Source organism: Zootoca vivipara, chromosome 5, assembly GCF_963506605.1.
Source record: "Zootoca vivipara chromosome 5, rZooViv1.1, whole genome shotgun sequence".
NCBI classification, from domain to species: Eukaryota; Metazoa; Chordata; class Lepidosauria; order Squamata; family Lacertidae; genus Zootoca; species Zootoca vivipara.
Window position 1 is genome coordinate 50,277,694 of NC_083280.1, and position 19,541 is coordinate 50,297,234.

The 19,541-nt window shown below is 39.6% G+C and overlaps 2 protein-coding genes across 2 annotated transcripts in view; one reads left to right on the forward strand and one right to left on the reverse strand.

Annotated features, from left to right (window-relative positions):
• Nucleotides 1–19,541, forward strand: part of HABP2 (hyaluronan binding protein 2) — a 165,139-nt gene that overhangs the window by 68,220 nt on the left and 77,378 nt on the right. The window lies entirely within an intron of this gene.
• Nucleotides 1–19,541, reverse strand: part of NRAP (nebulin related anchoring protein) — a 60,066-nt gene that overhangs the window by 36,051 nt on the left and 4,474 nt on the right. The window contains exons 4-19 of the mRNA XM_035134073.2: nt 17,445–17,549; nt 16,074–16,172; nt 15,769–15,876; nt 14,460–14,564; nt 14,267–14,374; nt 13,538–13,630; nt 12,377–12,481; nt 10,438–10,554; nt 9,754–9,858; nt 8,020–8,124; nt 6,810–6,914; nt 3,858–3,956; nt 3,403–3,507; nt 3,116–3,223; nt 1,881–1,982; nt 603–800 (exon numbers count right to left, since the gene is read on the reverse strand). Of these exons, the coding sequence (XP_034989964.1) occupies nt 603–800; nt 1,881–1,982; nt 3,116–3,223; nt 3,403–3,507; nt 3,858–3,956; nt 6,810–6,914; nt 8,020–8,124; nt 9,754–9,858; nt 10,438–10,554; nt 12,377–12,481; nt 13,538–13,630; nt 14,267–14,374; nt 14,460–14,564; nt 15,769–15,876; nt 16,074–16,172; nt 17,445–17,549 (1,767 nt within the window). The remainder of the gene's footprint in view (nt 1–602; nt 801–1,880; nt 1,983–3,115; nt 3,224–3,402; nt 3,508–3,857; nt 3,957–6,809; nt 6,915–8,019; nt 8,125–9,753; nt 9,859–10,437; nt 10,555–12,376; nt 12,482–13,537; nt 13,631–14,266; nt 14,375–14,459; nt 14,565–15,768; nt 15,877–16,073; nt 16,173–17,444; nt 17,550–19,541) is intronic.

A 19,541-nucleotide genomic window follows, 5' to 3' on the forward strand; every position in this document is an offset into this window, starting at 1 on the left:
TTTGAATGGCAATAGCCATCTACTTTGTGGGTCCCAGCCCCCTCAAATATACTATTGGGGGGGGGGGGCAAATGGACCCTGGCCACTAGGAGCTGGCTCCTATGCCAGGTAGGTAGATTTAGTTGTATCACTAAATACAATACATGAATTTGCCAGCCATGGGTGACAAGTCTTCAAGTTATAGCCTTTGGTATTACCCACAAATTCTCTTCCACACTAATACTAATGGCAAGCATTAGAACTCTGCTTAAAGCTATCTCCCTGCAAAGTCTTCCCACTGAAAGTTAATATTTTCTATTGGACAAAATTTAAATTGGATTGAATTTGACACTTGAGTTATCTGCATTCTCATATGAGACCCATGGATTGGTTTAATATAAAATCTGCCTTGTAATGACAAAGAGTTGAGCTACTCGGAAACCATAGTAGCTAACAAGTTGCCCTCCAGATGTTCTTGGACTACAATTTCCTTCATCCCTGCCCAGTGGTCATTCTGGCTGGGGCGAACAGCAACATCTGGAAGGCACCACATTGGCTACCCTTGTAGTCAATAAATTCTGGTAACACCACTGCAATCATCAGCTTTCAACCTCTGCTCCTACCTCACTCTGTAGTCCATAGGCTTTTTTGGCCCACTGTGTCTTTAGGTCTTCTGGAACCACCGTATAATCATGGAATTTCTTCCTATAGTCGAGATCACTAGCTAGAATCTGGGCCTTCTTGGCATGTTCCAAGTTTACCATGTCCATTGGTAAGTGGAAATTAGCTTTATTCTTCTCAGATTCTTTTTTATATGCAATCTAGGGAATATCAAAATATTGCATTCAACATTGTATAAAAGAGTATAGGGGAAAACAGCAGGAGAATAATAGCAACCATCTCTACTTTATATACACAACAGGTTGATTTTTTCCAACAGTCTCACTCTTTAGCATGTAATTACTATATACAGATCCATGCTTCCCTGACTGAGGCTTAAAGTTCTGATCCAACCTTAATGCCATGGTTGTGAATGTTTCATTCAGATATCTGTAGTGGCTCACTGTTTCTCAGTGTCACTTAGCATACATTTATCATTCATTATCATTATTTATATAGCGTGTAAAATGTTTTATGCTTTATCTCCACAAACAAAATGTGTCGGTCTTCACTTCACTTTACATTAAAGTTAACAATATAATAATCTTATGTATATTATCTCGGATGTAAATCCCACTGCTTTCAATGGGGTTTATAGTAAAGTGAGTAGGCACAGAACTCCAGCCTTGTTTATTTGTAACAAAGATTTCAATGCAATGTTTCTTGTAACTAGGGTCTGGTGCAGAACCAACAAGATCAATTTTCTAAACATGCTCAAGAGATTAAGAGTGCAAAGTGACCGCATGCACTTTCTCCCTCTCCACTCATCGGTGCGAACCTATTCTCGACTGTTAACCACGGTGCAACATTACATCTCTATTCCTGCTAACCATGGTTGGTTTTGCAAACCCTGATTAAGGCGAACCATTTTTAAGAGTATGTTTATTATTTTCTGTTACAACAACAAACTGCAACAGCTTTGACAAGCATTGAAGGACCCATTTTTCTTTTTGAGTTCTTTATTGGCAATAACTATGGCAAGCGAGGGTCCAGATGGTCAGGAAAAGAAGGGGAGAAACTGGAAGGGCCTGGAACGGGAGGGTTGTTAATGAGTCTGTGACATGCTTCTGCTAGCATAACCATGAGTTTTCTACAACCACCTTCTTACCAGATAAAACAGGAAGAGGTATTATTTTTTTACTATGTGCAGTAAAGGATATATAAATCCCAAGGTAATAATGAGAGCAGGAGTTTCAATGTTAAAATCAAATATTTAAAATAAGTAATGGGAAGTCATTTACCTCACTGCTCATTTTGGATACTTGTAAAGAATGAAGAAGCCTTGAATCTTTGGTTGCCATTGCTTTTCCTTTCGTTTTCTCATATTCTTCTTTGTATTTAATCTGTTTAGAGAAAATAGGCAACATTTACTCAAAAGACAGATAAATGCCAGCTAAGCTGTATTTTTCTTTTAAAGAAGGACCTTTCTCTTAAATTTTCTACTGACAAAAACGGAAAGCCAACTGCTCAAATCTCTTCCAGTTTCTCTGTCAAGTGGTACTTTCTGTTACATTTTAAACTATAGCAACAACAAAAAAGGAACAACTAGAAGAAATTGAAAGATTACGCTCAATTGTATGGGTATATAGCTAGTAACAATGTCTAGAAAACATAGTCTTAAAAGTAAATATAAGTGAAATAAATAAAGCAGACTATAGTGGTACCTTGGTTGTCGAACTTAATCCATTCCGGGAGGTCCGTTTGACTCCCGGAACAGTTTGAAAACCAAGGCACGGCTTCCGATTGGCTGCAGGAGCTTCCTGCACTCAATCAGAAGCCGCGTAAGTCGCATTGGACTTTTGGCTTCCAAAAAACATTCGCAAACCGGAACATTTTGCAGCGTTCGGGAGCCAAAACGTCCGAGTACCAAAGTATTCGACAATCAAGGTATGACTGTACAGAATGACACTGTTTGAAAATATTGTAAAATGGAGAAAAAGAAAATGGGTGGCTTACATATGTGTCCCTCCTCAAGGACAACACATTTCCTCTCATGCAACAGGGCTTTCCCTTCCTCTTCTCCTCCTTGCAGCCACCTGTGCACTCCGAATCTGCTCAGCAGGCCTGAGCAACTATCCAGAGCAGATTAGGGAGGCAAGGCTAAGAAGAGGAAGGGGAAATTCCACTGGGTGATTGAAAGCCTGCTCTTGCAACAATGGATGCCACCCATTCTTTGGCCCTTAAGGATGAAAGCGTCACCGGCTCATTAAGATATTTCAAGCAGCAGGTCGAATTTTCCAATCTGGAAATATATTCACTTTATAATTATTTATTTTTGGTTTTAGGCAATTTAAAGAGTCACTTTCAAAGACTAAGGTATAACTAGAATGTTATTACATTTCTCCGTTAGTTTATCAGTTTGTGACAGATTATTTTTTAAGGAAACTTCCAACTTAAAGCCCCAACTCAACATGTTTTCATTTCTCTTTATTATTGTAGACGTCTCTTATGCCCCAGATAAATACATATAACCTACATCACTGGCAAGATCCCCTGAAGCTTTGGCAGCGAGCAAAGACATGGAATCCAAATTCATTTCAAAGCCGTGGCCCCTGCTTTTCTGCCAGCCTTCTTTATACTTAATCTGAGGGAAGGAAATGCAGTAATAAATCATTAATGTCAATAAAGATAGGCCAAAAAAAACTAGCATGCACTTCGCTCAGCAAACTATCAAATCAGCTAGCGTAGCATGTGACTTATGCTTCTAATGAAAATCACATATTTGGATATATTATGCAAATGTATATTTGTGGGTTCCCTTACCTGACTGTATAATTCCGCATTGGCTTTGGCCTTGAGTAACTGTGGGACATCCTGTGGCGAGGTATATTGTGTTTTGGTTTTCTCATACTGGGCTCGGTAGTTCAGCTGTCAAACAATCGAAAGCATATTCAACATGTCAAATACAATGATATTTAACTGCAAGAGGAATGTTAATTGTTAAAAGCTATTCTTAAAAAGTCGTTAGGAAATAAAATCTGAAATTATACGAAGAGGGGCTATGACTACTCCCTAGCTTTTTTTTCCCAAGAAATGTCTGAATAATAAAAAATAAATCTGCCTAAATTTGAGGCTGCAATACTTCTTAAGGAGACTCTGAAACTGACTCCCTAGAATGCCTTTTACTTACAAAATGTTATCCATGGGACAACTGCAAGATACCTTCTTATTTATGTAATACTTCTCATGCGTTGGGGTACAATGGAAATAGGACTTACATCACTAAGTTGCTGAGCATTGATTTTCGCTTGAACAATCTGAGGTGTGCTGGTAACAGAGCTATATTTCAGCTTGTCTATACTTTGCTTATAGTTGACCTAAATTAAAAAATGGAGAAACACATTATGACTACCACAAAAGGTTTAGTAAAGCAATTCTCAAGGTAGCTTTTACTACAAATGGCAAATATATTGTTATCTAGAATATTTGCAGCAGTTAACCAAAAGCAGAAATCCTGTGGGGTTTGGGGTTTTTTTTTAACTACACTGCAATTTCATTGGTCTGGTATTTATATAAAATTAACAGATTTTCTGTCTCTTGCTCACTTTTATTTGCCAGCATTTTTAATTGGTTAGCCTTGTCAATTGTGTTAAATTATGGTTTTAAATATTTTAAAATATAAAGGGAAATCATTAAATAGAAAATGCTATATATGCAGAGTGTCGTGAAAAATCTTAATAAGGTAAAAACGTTATTTCAAAGTCAGTGACTGATAAGGTCAGAGCCCAGTAACTTGCTAATATATGAAGGCAGCAGCAACAATACGAACCCATACAAAGCAGTATATTAAATCCACATTATGCAAGATAAAATGTCATGGTGAGGTTTCCCTTTAAGCCTATTCTTCCCAAAGACCTCCATGTTACACTACAGGATACAATTATTATTCTCAACAGGCTTTAATTAATATTTGCCCTAGTTAATTACCTTCTCACTAAAATGCAAATTGCATGCCACTTTAAAGTAGTTGATTTAGTGAGAGGGTTTTTTCCACATTCCCTTTTTTGGGGGGGGGGCTGTGACATCCAGATTTTATTTGATGCTATGGGGTCCATTCTTACATATCTTCCATTAAAAAATGTATAACTTATCTAATATGATCAGTATAACTGAAACAATTAATTCATTGATGTCCAGTTCTCACATCAGCAGATGATCTGGAGCGTTCAATGCAATTTTCTACTGATATTTCATGTTTTGTTTTGTTTTAAGGGGATGAAACAATGATGAAATTTGGGCTGGTTTACATGGTTGAAAAATGACTAGGTGGAAAGAAGGGTAGGACTCTCGAGTAAAACAGTTGTTTTTGTTTTGTGGAAAAGGAACTGTGGCTATGAAAACCACTTGTGTGGAACAGGACATTTCAACAGATGCCACTTTACAGGTCCTCAAGTGTCACGCTGCACCTCTAAAATCCTCTCCTCTACAGAATTCTGGTTTATAAAGGAAATCTCTCCAGCTCTCTGCATAGTCATCCTGCTGTCCGACGTGTTGTCACTCAAACTGCCATATACTAGGGATTGATTAAACTTGAGGTGCAGGGGCTGCTACTTGAAAGCTATACACGTAACATTTTTCTTTCCATGTCTAATGCAACTCCAATCTTGTGTGGACTGCTCTGCTAGCATAGCAAAGCACACGATTGTGTTGTTGACCCCATAAAATCTCCTCTTAACTACCTTTGAATTCATCAGTGCAATTTAGAATGTGTGGAGGGTATTTTTTTAACCTAAATAAATGAGGAGTTATGTGAAATGCTAAGTGGTAGAACATGCAAAAGGTTCAATCCCTCGCATTCCCATTGTTGACAGTGCTGAGCTAAGTGGACCAAGGTTTGAAATGGCAGGCAGCTTATTTGGCACAATGGTTTCCTAAGCATCAATGCCCAGATATAACAAAAGTAATGGCTGTTCTCCAGTTTACATCTGTGATGTAGCTATAGTCTTAGTATTGATCCTGTTCCCAGTGGAATAGAGTAAACATTGGAAATATGTAGCATCAGTGGTCTACAGATAATAAGGTTAAAAAGGCAAAACCTGCAAAGCCTGTTTTGTCCTATGTGAAATTCATCTTCACACAACAGACGGGGATCCCTTAGGAATGTGCAGAGGTATTTTTCAACCAAACCTTAGTGCATGCCATCAGAAATGTAGGCTCTTTGGTGCAACATAAAAAGATAGGAAGTGACCAGAAAGAGGGAAATAAAGCTATAACTAATCCCGTGTTTTTGCTCTTCGAAGTGAGAGTTAATTACTCTTTTCCTATCGTCAGGGAATCCTGGACCTGTGGTTCAGTATAGGGGTGTACAGAATTTTAAGAGAATTCACACCACTTTCACCCAGATATACAGGTATTTCTCATGGCATTCTCTAAAGGCACAAGATGCAAAAAATCTTTCTGGAACTAAGCAAATCTGATTCTGGATGGGAGACTGCCTGAAAACTCGCTGCATGCTATCCCGAGTCCCAAGGGGTTAGAAAAGTAGGATATAAATGCAAACGGTGCAATAAATAAATGTAAACCATGTCTATTCAGAAGTAAGTCATACTGAATTCAAAGGGACTTACTCTCAGGTGGGTGGGGTTAAGATTGCAGTCCAAGTCCTTTTTTGGAAGTGGTTGTTAAATTAGTATAAAACCAATACTGTATACATTTTGTAGTGCAGAACTACCACTATGGGAAGCAGTAGTTCGGTAGACCTTCAAGCTATGCAGGGGGTGAGGTTCTGGAGATTGCTCATAGAGCCAAAATTGCACATAGTCAAAACCCATCGGGTTCAATGGCGGGTAGGATTGCAAAAGTCATTTTCCCCAAAACCCTACCCCTTTACACCCCTTTTTAATTTTTAATTTTTTTGTCACATATGTAAAGCTGAATGCACACAAGTTAAATGGATGCAAATTGCAAAATTACTGTAATCACTTTGGGATTACAACTAAAAAGAACAGGATCGACACTAGTACAGCTAAATGCAGGAGGTTAGATATCTAATTTCCAGTGCCCTGAGAATTTATGAGTACCAACTGGAAAACAACTTTTATCTCTTTTTTTCAGAGCACTGTTATCATCAGCTATATTTGTCACCGTAATTAAATTACTGCCTTATACAGACCGCAAATCATACTCCATCCCATGCAAGCAGAAGGGTGAGAATTCAGAAGGCTATTTACATCTTTCAAAGGGATCAGCTTCCTTGTTGTCTGGTATGAAGGAGTGAGAGTAGCTGGGTAATTGTAGTCAACATCATCGTGTGTGTAATCAGATTTATAGGCTATCTGGAAGAAGGAGAACAAAAAGAATCAACTTTTTTTTAAAAGCTGTCATTTGTTCTGAATAATTATCAGACAAGAGAAAAAGAAAAAAAACTCAGTAATATTAATATTAAACACAAGCAGCAAAGTAAATTCAGTGGCGTCAATGCCAAAGAAAATGAAATTATTTGCATAGTTTAACTGCTAATTGATTCTTTTTCAGCTGCGCAATTAATCCAGTGCCAACCACAGAAACATTACCTTAACTTCCACCTGTGACACATTGCTTTTATCTTCATGCTTACTTTTTGTGCTTCACACAGAGCTTCAAATAATGCATTTCAAGACAAGGTACACAGTGTCTCAACACAGGCACCCATCATTCAATACAGGAACTCCCTTCCCCTTAAGATACAGTTGGCACAGAACCTTACAAGCTTTTGATGCCAACTATTTATTCATCTAGGATTTTAGTTGAACCTATGTCACTGCATGCTGTGGTGGTTATTTTACTGTGTGCATACTCCCACCTATTTACAGATGGTGTGATTTTATTGTGTTTTATTGTTTATTGGACCCTACTTTGGGATTATTTTATAATCAAAAGTTTGTAGCAAATTTTATAAGAGAGTGTGTGTGTGTGTGTGTGTGTGTGTGTGTGTGTGTGTGTGAAGTTTGTTTAGTTAAATCAGGCATCCCCAAACTGCAGCCCTCCAGATGTTTTGGGCTACAACCCCCTGATCCCTAGCTAAGAGGACCAGTGGTCAGGGATTATGGAAATTGTAGTCCAAAACATCTGGAGGGCCGAAGTTTGGGGATGCCTGAGTTAAGTCCTATGGAGTGTTGTGCTACCTGCTGTGTAAGTAAAAAGCTGCAAACCATAATATTACACCAGTGATCCAGCAACATAATGCAGGCATGCTGTCCAATTCATGCAAAGTTCACTGGTAGCGTATAGGTACTTCAATATTGTTTACAAACACAGTGTTTTTTTTCTATTTTCATATTTCCTGCTCATGCTTTCACCTCCCCAGAAGTAATCAAACCTATGGCTATCCTTCATTTGACCCTGCTAAGATGAGAAGCCGTATCAAAATAGTATATTGCCGAAGCATTTACAACAACTTACATTGCTTGCCAGACTTCCAACCTTCATGGCATGTGCTGTTCGCCTGTCTATGCCAACTCCTTCATAATGACCTTTCTGGTTCTGGTAATGCTCTTTGTACTTGAGCTGTGTACAAAAACAAGTCTCCTCTCAGACACAGAAGTTTCCTTCTTTTATATTGCAATGAAAAGAACAAGACATAGGGTAGGATTCACCTCATGAACCCTCTCAATGAAAGCCCTACACAAGGACTTTTGCCCAGGGGCAGTGAAGGTGCAAAAGGAGGCCCCAAGTCTGGTAGAATTTCAATAAATTAAATGGGCCACAACTTTACTGATTACAGAGGGCAATAGGTTTTGGCACAGACATTGTATGTGTATCCTGAATCAACCAACCGTCTGCTGGTTGATTATTTTTGGCAGGGTTAATCAAGGTTACAGATTGGCCTTTGACACACACCAAATCAAAGTGATCCTGTCCAAGATCATGTGGATGGAGCCATGCTGCATCAGCCCCTGTCTAGGTGTCTGGACAGAAACATCTCTACCCTGGATCCTTTTAACGGGACAACCTGCTTCCTTGGGCTGGCGGTGGCTCTGACCACATGGTCCAACTACCAGTACGATACACCCCGATGCCTTATCTCCCATCAAGCTGTGACAATTGCTATGAGGTAGGCAAAATTTGTCTGAAGGAAAATTCCTTCTTGGCCCCAAATACAGTGAACAAATCCTTCCATAGCAGGGCCTCCTTGGGCAGCCCTACACAGAATAGCGCACAGGAGGAGGTGAGCAAGGATTGCCCCATCTAAGATGCTGATATGTTTGTGCAGATGGAATGTTTGTGATAGTGAATCCTGCCCATACAGAACTTTCCTATTTTAGTGCCACAGAACAGAAACAGAAAGCAATTCAACTTGATTGTTTATCAAGAATATATTTAGAGTAGCTATGGTTGACTTTTACTGCCCTTTAAGTATATTTTGCCTTATCCAGTGCATAATGTCTATACAGTGGTACCTCCGTTTACAAACTTAATTCATTCTGGAGGTCCGTTCTTAACCCAAAACCATTCTTAACCTGAGGCGCGCTTTCGCTAATGGGGCCTCCCACTGCTGCCGCCGCACGACTTCCGCTCACATCCCGGGGCAAAGTTCGCTACCCAAAACACCTACTTCCAGGTTAGCGGAGCTCGTAACCCTAAGCGTTCGTAAGGAGGACCGTATGTAACCCAAAGCTCCACTGTATCTGAAAGTTTAATTTTCAAGCTTAATTCTTTAATTCCATTGATTTTGAAGGGACTTAGCAAAAAAAAATCACACTAAGAAGCGCAATGTAGCTACTCTGGCGCCTTTTGTTTATAAAGGATATTGTGTTGAATTCAACTTCAGAACACTAGGCAACAAAATTATCTTCCTATATCTGAAGTTAATAAGCAGATGGCTTGGTCCATATTCTGCTCTGTAATTTGCACTCAGACAGTGTTGTCTGAGGTGACCTGGTGGTATTAAGAACCCACCAAGAAACAGAGATGAGACCATAAACATTTACAAATAACAAATAACTGTTTGATTGGATTACTGATAAATTAATTGTATTTTTTCTTCCCTGTAAAGATTTCTAAATTCAAACACCCAGACCTGTTTTTACCCAGATTTCCTGTTCTTATCTTGAATTCACATATGTACAAACTGCGATTCCCACAGTGACTACATTAAGCTTTCTCAGAACTGCATGCAAATGACTGAGGACTTACATCGCTGGTGTATTTTGAGACCTTGCTAACGTTCCTGAACTGAGGGGTCTCGCAGTAGTTAATACTGTGGCCTTTGCTGCTTTCTAGATCCTTCTTATAGCCCACCTGCAAAATGAGAATTTACAACAGTGAGAAGTGAAAATATATCCAATGGCTGGCTACGTATTTCAGTTACATCCTGCAATAAGAGAAATAAGAAGGTGTTTTATTGCATAGCAATACTCACTCTCATAATAAACAAAGGGGACGAACATCACGTTCCTCAGCATGAAAGAAATCTGAAATGTCCTGTATGCCATGAGGATACGGTGTATATTTCAAAGAGAGTTGGCAGGCAAAAGTCCTGCTGGGATTCTGGTCACATCCATGCCATACATTTAAAGCAGTCATGGAGAATTCAAGGGAACTGTAGTTTGTTAAGATTGCTGGCCTCACTGAGCTACCCTTAACAAACGGCAATTCCCAGGATTTTCCATGACATTAAACTGGTATAAGAGTACTCAGATTGTTTGGTGTGGATGTGATGTCAATCTCAATTAAATGCTTAAGGCCACACTGAATGCCATGGGACTTACTTCTGAGTAGACACACATCAGCTTATGCAGTAAATCCATGCAATTTGTTTCTATCAAATTCCATGCAATTTGTTTCTCTGACAAAAAAAATTATATCTGGCCTTCTTACCTCACTGTACAACTTGTTCACATTCTGGGCTTGCTTAAGAGCTAGGTTTTCTTGGGCAGAAAGAGAATGATAGTGAGCTGCTCCTTTCATCTTTGAAAAGTCCTGCTTGTATTTTATCTAGAAGGAAAAAGGCAGGATGAAATCAAGGTATAATGGCTACTGGCTGGCCACACTTTCAGTTTTCTTTACTGCTTCTCCACGGTCAGCATGGCAATTGGTTTTGCTGCCCTGCTTTAAGGATTTGGTTGTTTCTTATATGCCCTGCTCAAGTATTTATAAAGAAACAGTTATTACAAATACATCACACTGTAGATCCCCAGCTTGCTCCTTTACAAAGAAAGAAATCTTACAAAGAGGACCTCCCTTGAACTTCCTACCACTTAGAAAAGTCTAACAATTTATCACTGTCCAAATAGCTATCATTATACAATGATTAATACTTGAACCAGAATGGTGTAGTGGTTAGAGTGCTGTACTAGGGGTCAGAGGGCTCTGGGTTCTAATTCCCTGTTCAGTCACGAAACTCCTCTTGGTTCAATCACTGGTTTCCTTCAAACTGATTATGTGATAGGAACACGTCTCATTTCAGAAGTCAGCCAGCCCAAAACTTTTAATATAATAACTGGAGTTATTATTAGAAGCTTGAACTCATGTCTGCAGATTAGCTGGGATGCCAGGACACTAAGCTAGTACTAAATAATTCAATACTTACCCAGCGTTTAATATTACATTTCCACTCACGAGATAGATGGTGAGCAAAGCCTTGTTTAAACAGGAATGAAAATATTGACAAATAAGGAGCAAGGGTCCTAGTACTGAATGTTTGCTCTGGTAAAATTGCAAAGGTGATTCATGATGACTCCATCATCTGTCTGCTTTTTGTTGCTGTTGCTATTTATGGCGGGCATACATTTTCTGAATGAAGGTTAATCACTCCAATGCTAGTTCCTTGAGTAAACTGATTAGACGGGACACAAAGGTTCCCTCTCTGGAAACAGAGCAGACCATTCTGGAAATGGAAAAGCATGTTGGGATCCAAGCAATTATCTCTTTGGAATTTGAGATTCAGACCAAACATCAGGAAGAACTAGCTGTCCAACAGCCATACAGACTACTTTGGAAGGTGGTGGATTATCCTTCATAGGAGGTTTTTAAACAGAGTTGGGGGGGGCATTGCAGGGTTGGGACTAGATGACCCCTCCAACCCTACAATTCAATGATTGCATGGAAACCCTGTGAGAAGAACATTTTGGTGGTGCTCAATCAATTAAGATTATATATACATGCACGCATACATGTACACATGCATACAAGGTACAAATATTCAAAGCAAACATATAGCAGACAAACTTATTTAAAGACAATAGCCCATGGGCAAGTCTGCCTTTGGCATCCCAAAGAGCTTTGGTAGACATACTTTGGTAGATTTTGTACTCTCCACCCCTTTCATATAGCTGTTTTTCAAAAGTATCTTCTCTGTTTAGAAAGTGGTTTGGGGACATTAAAGTGGGGGCTGTTGGTTGAAGCCCTCTCAGTTGTGCATTTCTGTGTATCCTTCCTGATCATTATAGAAATCATGACTACTTTGCTCACTTTTGATACCTAAGCAAAAAAGGAATGTTGTGGCTACTTTGGGGGTGACAGGGATCCCTCTAGAGCTAATTCCAATTGAGAAAAAAGTTTGATCTTTCACAACATACAAACACATATCAATACTTCCATTTTGGAGGTCCACTAAAATAGAGTGCTCAGTCACAGACAGCTATATTTGACATCATTGGATGTGCTACAAGAACACCCAGAGTCCTAAGGGGTCTCACTCCTTTTATAAGTTCCCACTAGTTGTAAAAATAATATGACCCCAGAGAACCTTCTGGTTATTATAAGCGACTTCTTGCATCTGGCCTACGCTGACCGAGACCTCTTCTTTCATACTTACATCACTCGCCAGTTCATTTGCCTTCTTAGCGTTGAGATACGCTGGCGTGATCATAGCAGGAAAGCTCCCTTTCCCTCGGTGCTCTTCATATTCATCCATATAATCCTGAAGAACATCCAACAGTTATCATTTACTTATCTTTAAGTTATTCATTTTGGTACACTTCTGTCTTGCCAACAGCTTTCCTAACAAGCAGGCATACTTCACGGTTTCCGTATTTTATAACACAACCCACACCGTACATTTAAAGCACATCTGACACACATTTTAAACATGGGGCTTCTTCCCAAGAATCCTGGGAACTGTAGTTTGTTATGGATACTGGGAAGTGTACTTTTGTTAGGAGTAAACTACAGTTCCCAGAATTCATTGTGGGGGGAGCCATTTGCTTTAAATGTATGGTGTGGATGTGACTGATTTGTCTCTTCATCCAGTCTCCTTTTCAAGCCATCTCATTCAATTTCCAACTTCTGAGTTTTTTGTTTTATGCCTCTCAATGTCCAGTCAGCATTCTGTGGGATTTTTTTTGGGGGGGGGGCTTCCTAAGGCTGCCGCCCCATTAATATTTTTGTTCTTTTACAAACCTTATTACTGTATTCTTCTGAGTCTACTGCTGCCTAATTCTTCTGTGTGGTTGGTTTGGCTATGGCTATGGCTGCATAGCAGATCGTGCATAGGACAGATTGTGAAGCTGCATAGGACAGATCGTGAAGCTGAGGCTCCAATACTTTGGCCACCTCATGAGAAGAGAAGAATCCTTGGAAAAGACCCTGATGTTGGGAAAGATTGAGGGCACTAGGAGAAGGGGATGACAGAGGACGAGATGGTTGGACAGTGTTCTCGAAGCTACGGACATGAGTTTGACCAAACTGCGGGAGGCAGAGCAAGACAGGAGTGCCTGGTGTGCTATGGTCCATGGGGTCACGAATAATAATAATAATTTATTATTTATACCCCGCCCATCTGGCCGGGTTCCCCCAGCCACTCTGGGCGGCACGAAGAGTCGGAAACGACTAAACAACTAAACAACAACAACATGGCTGCATAAGAGCAAGCTATCAAAGCCTTGAGATCAGTACACTTACACAGATGTGAAGAGAGTGACATCAATATGCATGAATTAATATATATAGATGTGAATACTTTTGCATTGCTCCTTACCTGACTAAACTGATTCACATTTTCATTTGAGGCACCAACAGAATGACTTGCTTTTCCTTTAATCTCCTTTTCATATCTTTGATGATACTTCACCTGAGAAAGCAATGGAGGTGAAAAGGATGTGTTTATTCTGCTGATCTTACAACCTAAACAAATTGCATTTGTTTGCTTTTGAAGCCCACAGAGCTCATTTCCCATACAAATTGCTGAAAGGGGCATACAGTAGAAAGGCAAAATGAAAGATCCATCTTTAAGAAGTGGGCAGGGGAACAATGCCAAACCATCATGTTGTACAAAAGGGCTGTACTCACCCAAGTTTTCCAAATAATGAGAAGTTTTGCCAAGGCTGTTTTCTTTAGGAGGACGTCACTGGAGGTTTGTGGCATTTTGTAGTATACAGTTTGAGCCCAGAACAAACGGTCCAACCAACAGCCAAAGGCCACTGCTCCAACTTTAGAGCACCACAGAAGGGGGAGGTAACCAGAATCTTAAGATTTCCTTCAAACTTCAGCCTATCCTTTGTTTCATTAGCAGACACTTATACTACATTTTCAACAATGCAATGATGCTAAAATGCAGAGAAGTCTCCACTCCTTAACAGTGGAGATTCGTTGACCTAGCAATGTCGGGATTTTTCTCACAACAGGAAAGTGGCCACAATTTTGGAAGACCAAGTACAGATTTTTCTCCAATATGTGACAACATATAGGTCAGGCTTTTGAAACTTACGTCACTAGCTAATTCATTGGCTCTTTTAGCTATCTGGTAAGCCGGAGTGATCATCGCAGGGAAGCTCCCTTTCCCTCTGTGTTGTTCATACTCTTCTGTGTATTTTAACTGGAAAAATCGGGAGAGTTTAAATCAAACAGCTATAAACGAGCAGAAAGTCTATCTACTTGGTCTGCTCTTCTCTTCTACTTACATCACTCGCAAGCTGCCCCCCAGCCTTTGCATGAATTACATCTGGAGTATCCGCAACACTGGTGAATTTGGAAACCCGGTCTTCATGCCCTCGTTTATATTCCACCTATTGTGGAGAAGCAGAGTCAAAGAACGTTTGAAAACTATGAAGAACTGCCATCTTATCTCTTGCAATCAAGCATCAAATGACAGTAAAAATAGATGATCTTTGGATTTGCTAATATAAGTGTTTCCAATATTTGGCCCTGAATTTAAATTCCTTGGTTGCAAATGCAAATGAAACGGCAGTTTCTTATTGATGAAAATAGGCTGGAATAACAACACATTCTGGCCTTACTTGTCAAAATGTTGTGCTTCGGTTTAATTCACCCCAAGCCCATCAGTTGCCAAAGATGTTTATTTCATAACAAGGAAATGGCAGCAGAGGAGTAAATGCATTAAAGAGCTCAATCTAGAAGCTTATTAAAGCCTGTTAAATGACTAAACTAAATGGAAATGCTGAAATTTTTATTTGGATGAAACTGCTTTCTTGAACACAAGCCCAGCGTGCCTAATCAATAACAATCTCACATGCTTTCATTTTCAATCTCTGTTAAAGCATTATACATAATTCTTGGAATGACAACTAGAGAACTTTGCTTCATGATCTTCAAGGTGAATCTTTTCTGGGCTTCCTGTTTCTTTCTCATCATAAACGACATGCATATTGTTAATTAAAATAGATTTCTAGACCGTTGCGGATGTTATGCCCTACAAAGAAAGCAGGCAGGTAGTAAAAAACATCAGCCAATAAAGACTATTAAACACAGCTGAGCTAAAGAGGGCAGGGTGTCATTTAGGTAGGGGAGAAGAAATACTCCTGTTTTTCAAAGCCCATGGAATCATGCCTCCAAATCGTTGATATTTCTGGTTATGAAGCATTTAAAAAGTGATCACAACATGTACTCAAACTGGTGGGTTGTATCAAACATAGCACTAAATCAAAGTGAAAGGGAAAATACAAGTACATTACCAAAGATTTTTGTGAAACCGATTGCACAAGACAAATCAGCTGTTGTACAAGTTTCTGCTAGCACAGTTGTTTCATTTAATTCCTTTGTTGCACAACTTTTGCCCGCTGCCGTCTACTAGCACAAGGGCTCTTATGCTAGCAGACTGAGAACACTGGATATGGTCCACATTCTTTTTCTTTTCTTTTTGGCAATTTAATCATATATCAAACTTAGACCTTTGACTCTTGCTGTGAATATTGCCCCCCTGTGCTACAATCTCTTTGCCCTCCCTCAAAAATACATGCCCCAGGAACTTACGTTACTGGATAGCTGAGAGGCCTTCTTGGCTATTTGATAAGCTGGAGTGATCAAAGCAGGAAAGCTGCCCTTTCCCTTCTGCTGCTCATATTCCTCAGTATATTTCAACTAAGACAGAGAAAAAAATGTGTGTTTAAACTTTGTTCGTCAAACTAATTCCTCTAAGAGGTAGGAGAAGAGGGGGAAATTTTCTGTCATGAATTCCCTTAAGTTCACTCATCTAAGGATACAAGTCCATGTGGATGATCTCTCCTTGATATATTTAACTCACAAATAAAGCTGTCATAAATTGGAGGTTTGCTTACATCATTGTCCTGTTCTTGAGCTATCCTAAGCATTTCCGCATCTGGGATTGTTTCTGAGTACCACGATTTGCCTTCTTCATACGCAGCACGGTAGGCTTTCTAAGAACAGAATACATCATAAAATGAGGAATGGGCACAGTGGTAAACACTTTTGACTCCATCTCTAAAGATCAGGGGATTGGACTCTTGACAGGATGTAATCTATTAATGTGTAGCTGGCTGTAACCACGTTCCTTTCTTAAGTGGCTCCTGCCCCAAGCCATGTGGATTCTCCTTCTACTTTTCTAAAGGTAGTGGCTGCATGGGAAAAGTTCCCGGCGATTCCCTGCACTTTTGCACCCATAAGCTGCACATGAAATTCTCACACCTTAGTTCTGAGCACAGTGAGCCTCTTTCATTTCAGTTGAACTGACATTCCAGTTAATTTTATTTTATCACATCTAGAGGGGACAAGATCCTAATCCTATGTGCCTGGTGTGTCTGCCCATAATTGCAACATACTATAATTACAAGGCACTATAATCTAAACCTTTCTGAAAGTGAGTAGGCACAGCTTGAAGATCTCGACTGCCAGCGCTATTTTGGGGGTCCAGGAACTTCTCAAGGCACTTTAGTTGGCAGCCCTTTCGCCGCCACCACCTTTCCTCTAAACTCCTTGAAATTATAAGAGGGATCTGAAGGAAGGATACGCAAAGGGAAGGCCCCATGCAAGAGCAAGAAAAAGCACCTTCCTCTAACCACATCCAAATCTCTTGAGCTGTTACAGATATAATATAAGGAGGAAGAGGTGAGAAAGTAGTGAGGTTCTGGAAGTAGTGGGGCTATGAAACACAGCCTGCAACTAGCGCAACTTTTTGCTGACCTGGGGCTTTCCTCCCCTTCCCCATTAATTGTTTTCTATATTTTTTTTAAACAGAACTGCAAATATCTAGTTAATTAACAATGAAAACCGTATGGGATTTTTAAAAAAGCAAATAAATTGCATAATACATCATCCTAAGTATTTGCATGAAGGCATCATAAATCTTCAGATCAAGCTACCAGTATCTTAGCCAAAGACATGTACGGCCTGATCTATGAAGCATTCTCCTGGCGCCGGTTTCAGAGAACCAGATGAGGCTATACCCAAAGAGTGTTTTGTATCCAGGTCACAGCATTCCAATGGCAATAGTCAGAATAATTGGAGACATATTTTGAAAATGGCTTCCAAACCAAACGAAAACATAAAGGGGTCATTTGTATTACAGTAATACAGAATGTTAAAGGCATAAAATTGCAGCCTTGTAAATGGCGCAATCTAGGAGCCTGGAGGATAGCAGAGCATCTGCTGAATGTTCACTAGTAAGTAAGTTATTGATACGGGTCTCCTACCTGGCTGCTTAGCTGCTGCATCTGCCTCGCAGCCTCCATATCTCCGGATTTCACATTCCAGTGAAAAACAGATTTGAACTTCTCGCCCTCTTCTCGGTACTTAATCTGCATAGACAGACCCAAAATGTTATTTTGAAACCTATTTCAAAGGATTATATGCCAGCCTTCATATCCAATATTTGAAAAAAAGATAGGCTTCCTCTTCAATCTATTCCCTATATATTCTGAATTTCAAAAGGAAAATTATGTCGCAAATATTCATTTTTGAATACCTAGCCTCAGAATTTTGTATTTTGGTATAATTTTCTCCACTGCTGCCTGAACTACCAAAATGACTAGGCTAGAGCTGAAGTCACTTGAAATAGCAGAAAGACAAGGCAGCAGGTGTGGCGGCCGGGTGGGGGGGCAGGGAGGGAGATTCTGAAATAAGACATGGTCTCACATGCTTGAAGGGATACAAATGACAATGCTACCAAATGAAAAAGACAATCCCAATTTATATACATTTGTATACAAAAAAATAAAATAGAAAATACTGTCTTTTGATCCCAGTACAAGAAACTGGGCATGTATTGGCTTCTCTTGGTACCTTCCATCAGTTTCCCAATATGAATTTACTGTGTACAAAATATTAACATGAGAATTGAGTCTCATAAACCGCTCCATGAACCTCAAACTTCCTTTTGTGATTGAAAGGAGCAGGGTGTTTCTTAAGTGACAAAAGGAATGGAAAGTGACCTAGCACTCTCACACACATATATTGAAGTAACTGGATCTTGTCACAGCCATCAAACAGAAATAGAAATTGTTGTTAATCCCAAACACATTCCAGAGCAAATCTGTCATGCACAGTTTAGAAGGAAATGTATTTGTTGCTGTTGTTATAGCTTTAGTGAGAGATATCGCAAAAATCCTGCATGCGTGTTTTAAGCATGTACCGTAAGAATTTTTCAAGAATTATCTTGGAAAGGCATAATACAGAATGAGGCTGTTAAAGTTGTGACAACAATACTCCCCATACTTCAGAGGATATCTGTGTTATATCCTTATCCTATTCTTATCATACATTCCGACTGCAATCCTGTGTACACTTACCTGGAAGTAAACCTGAATGAATGCAGAGGGCTTTACTTCTGAGTAAGCATGCATAAAATTGGTCTAGGCATCAGCTCTTTCTACTGTGAAAACTGGGGCAAGATATAAAAATTTAAATCTAGAAATTTGGAAGAGCTGTAACTCGGAAGGCAGTTCTTTTTTAAAAAAATAATAATGAAAGCACAGAAGGATTTCAGATTTTCTACAGCTAGCAGCCCCCTGACATTTCACCAAGTTTACCCAATGCAACCATGTAAAACTCACTCGACTTTACAATTTTGTTAAAAACTCAGATCCAAGTGCCAGGTTCATCAGAGGTTTGAAAAGTCTTTTTGTGTGTGTGTTTAGCAAACCTGAGTTCAGATTCTAATGAATCTGCAGACACTTTTTGATTTGGTGTCAAAGACTTGACAGTTTCAGCGGAGTTTTCCTTTGAGTTTCCTGGTTCATTTGAAATGAAATTTCAAAGGATGACATGGGACCGTGAAACAAAGCGGCAGAAACCGTGCGCACGAACTCTTCTAACTGAATGAACCCGGCATACTTTCCACACCTTAGATCAGCATCCCTAGCAATTTTTTTGGTGAGCAAGAACGTAGATTTTCAATGGCTGAAGGAACCACTAAGATGTTTTGCAGTTCTTATTTAAGTAGGGCTCCTTCAGATACGCACTTTGTGAGTATAACCGGGTTTTTAAAATGCACAGACATTAAAACCTGGAGTTTTCACATTGCGTCACAAGCATAATCATTCAGTTCTGCAGTTCCTTACATTTGCAGGGTCTTGGGTGGACAAAGCGTGTGTCAATGTGCAAAATACGATCCCTAGTCACTACAGTGTTAGGGGCAGCTCTGAATGTACAGCCTCACTGCCTGCATGGGATTGCCCTTAGCACTGAAATGCTAACCCTTGGTGATGCAACTGCTTTGTACATACATTGCAACAGCAGTGATGCTATTTGAATTGGAATAGACTCCCTTGGAAGGTGGTAGCGTCTCCTTC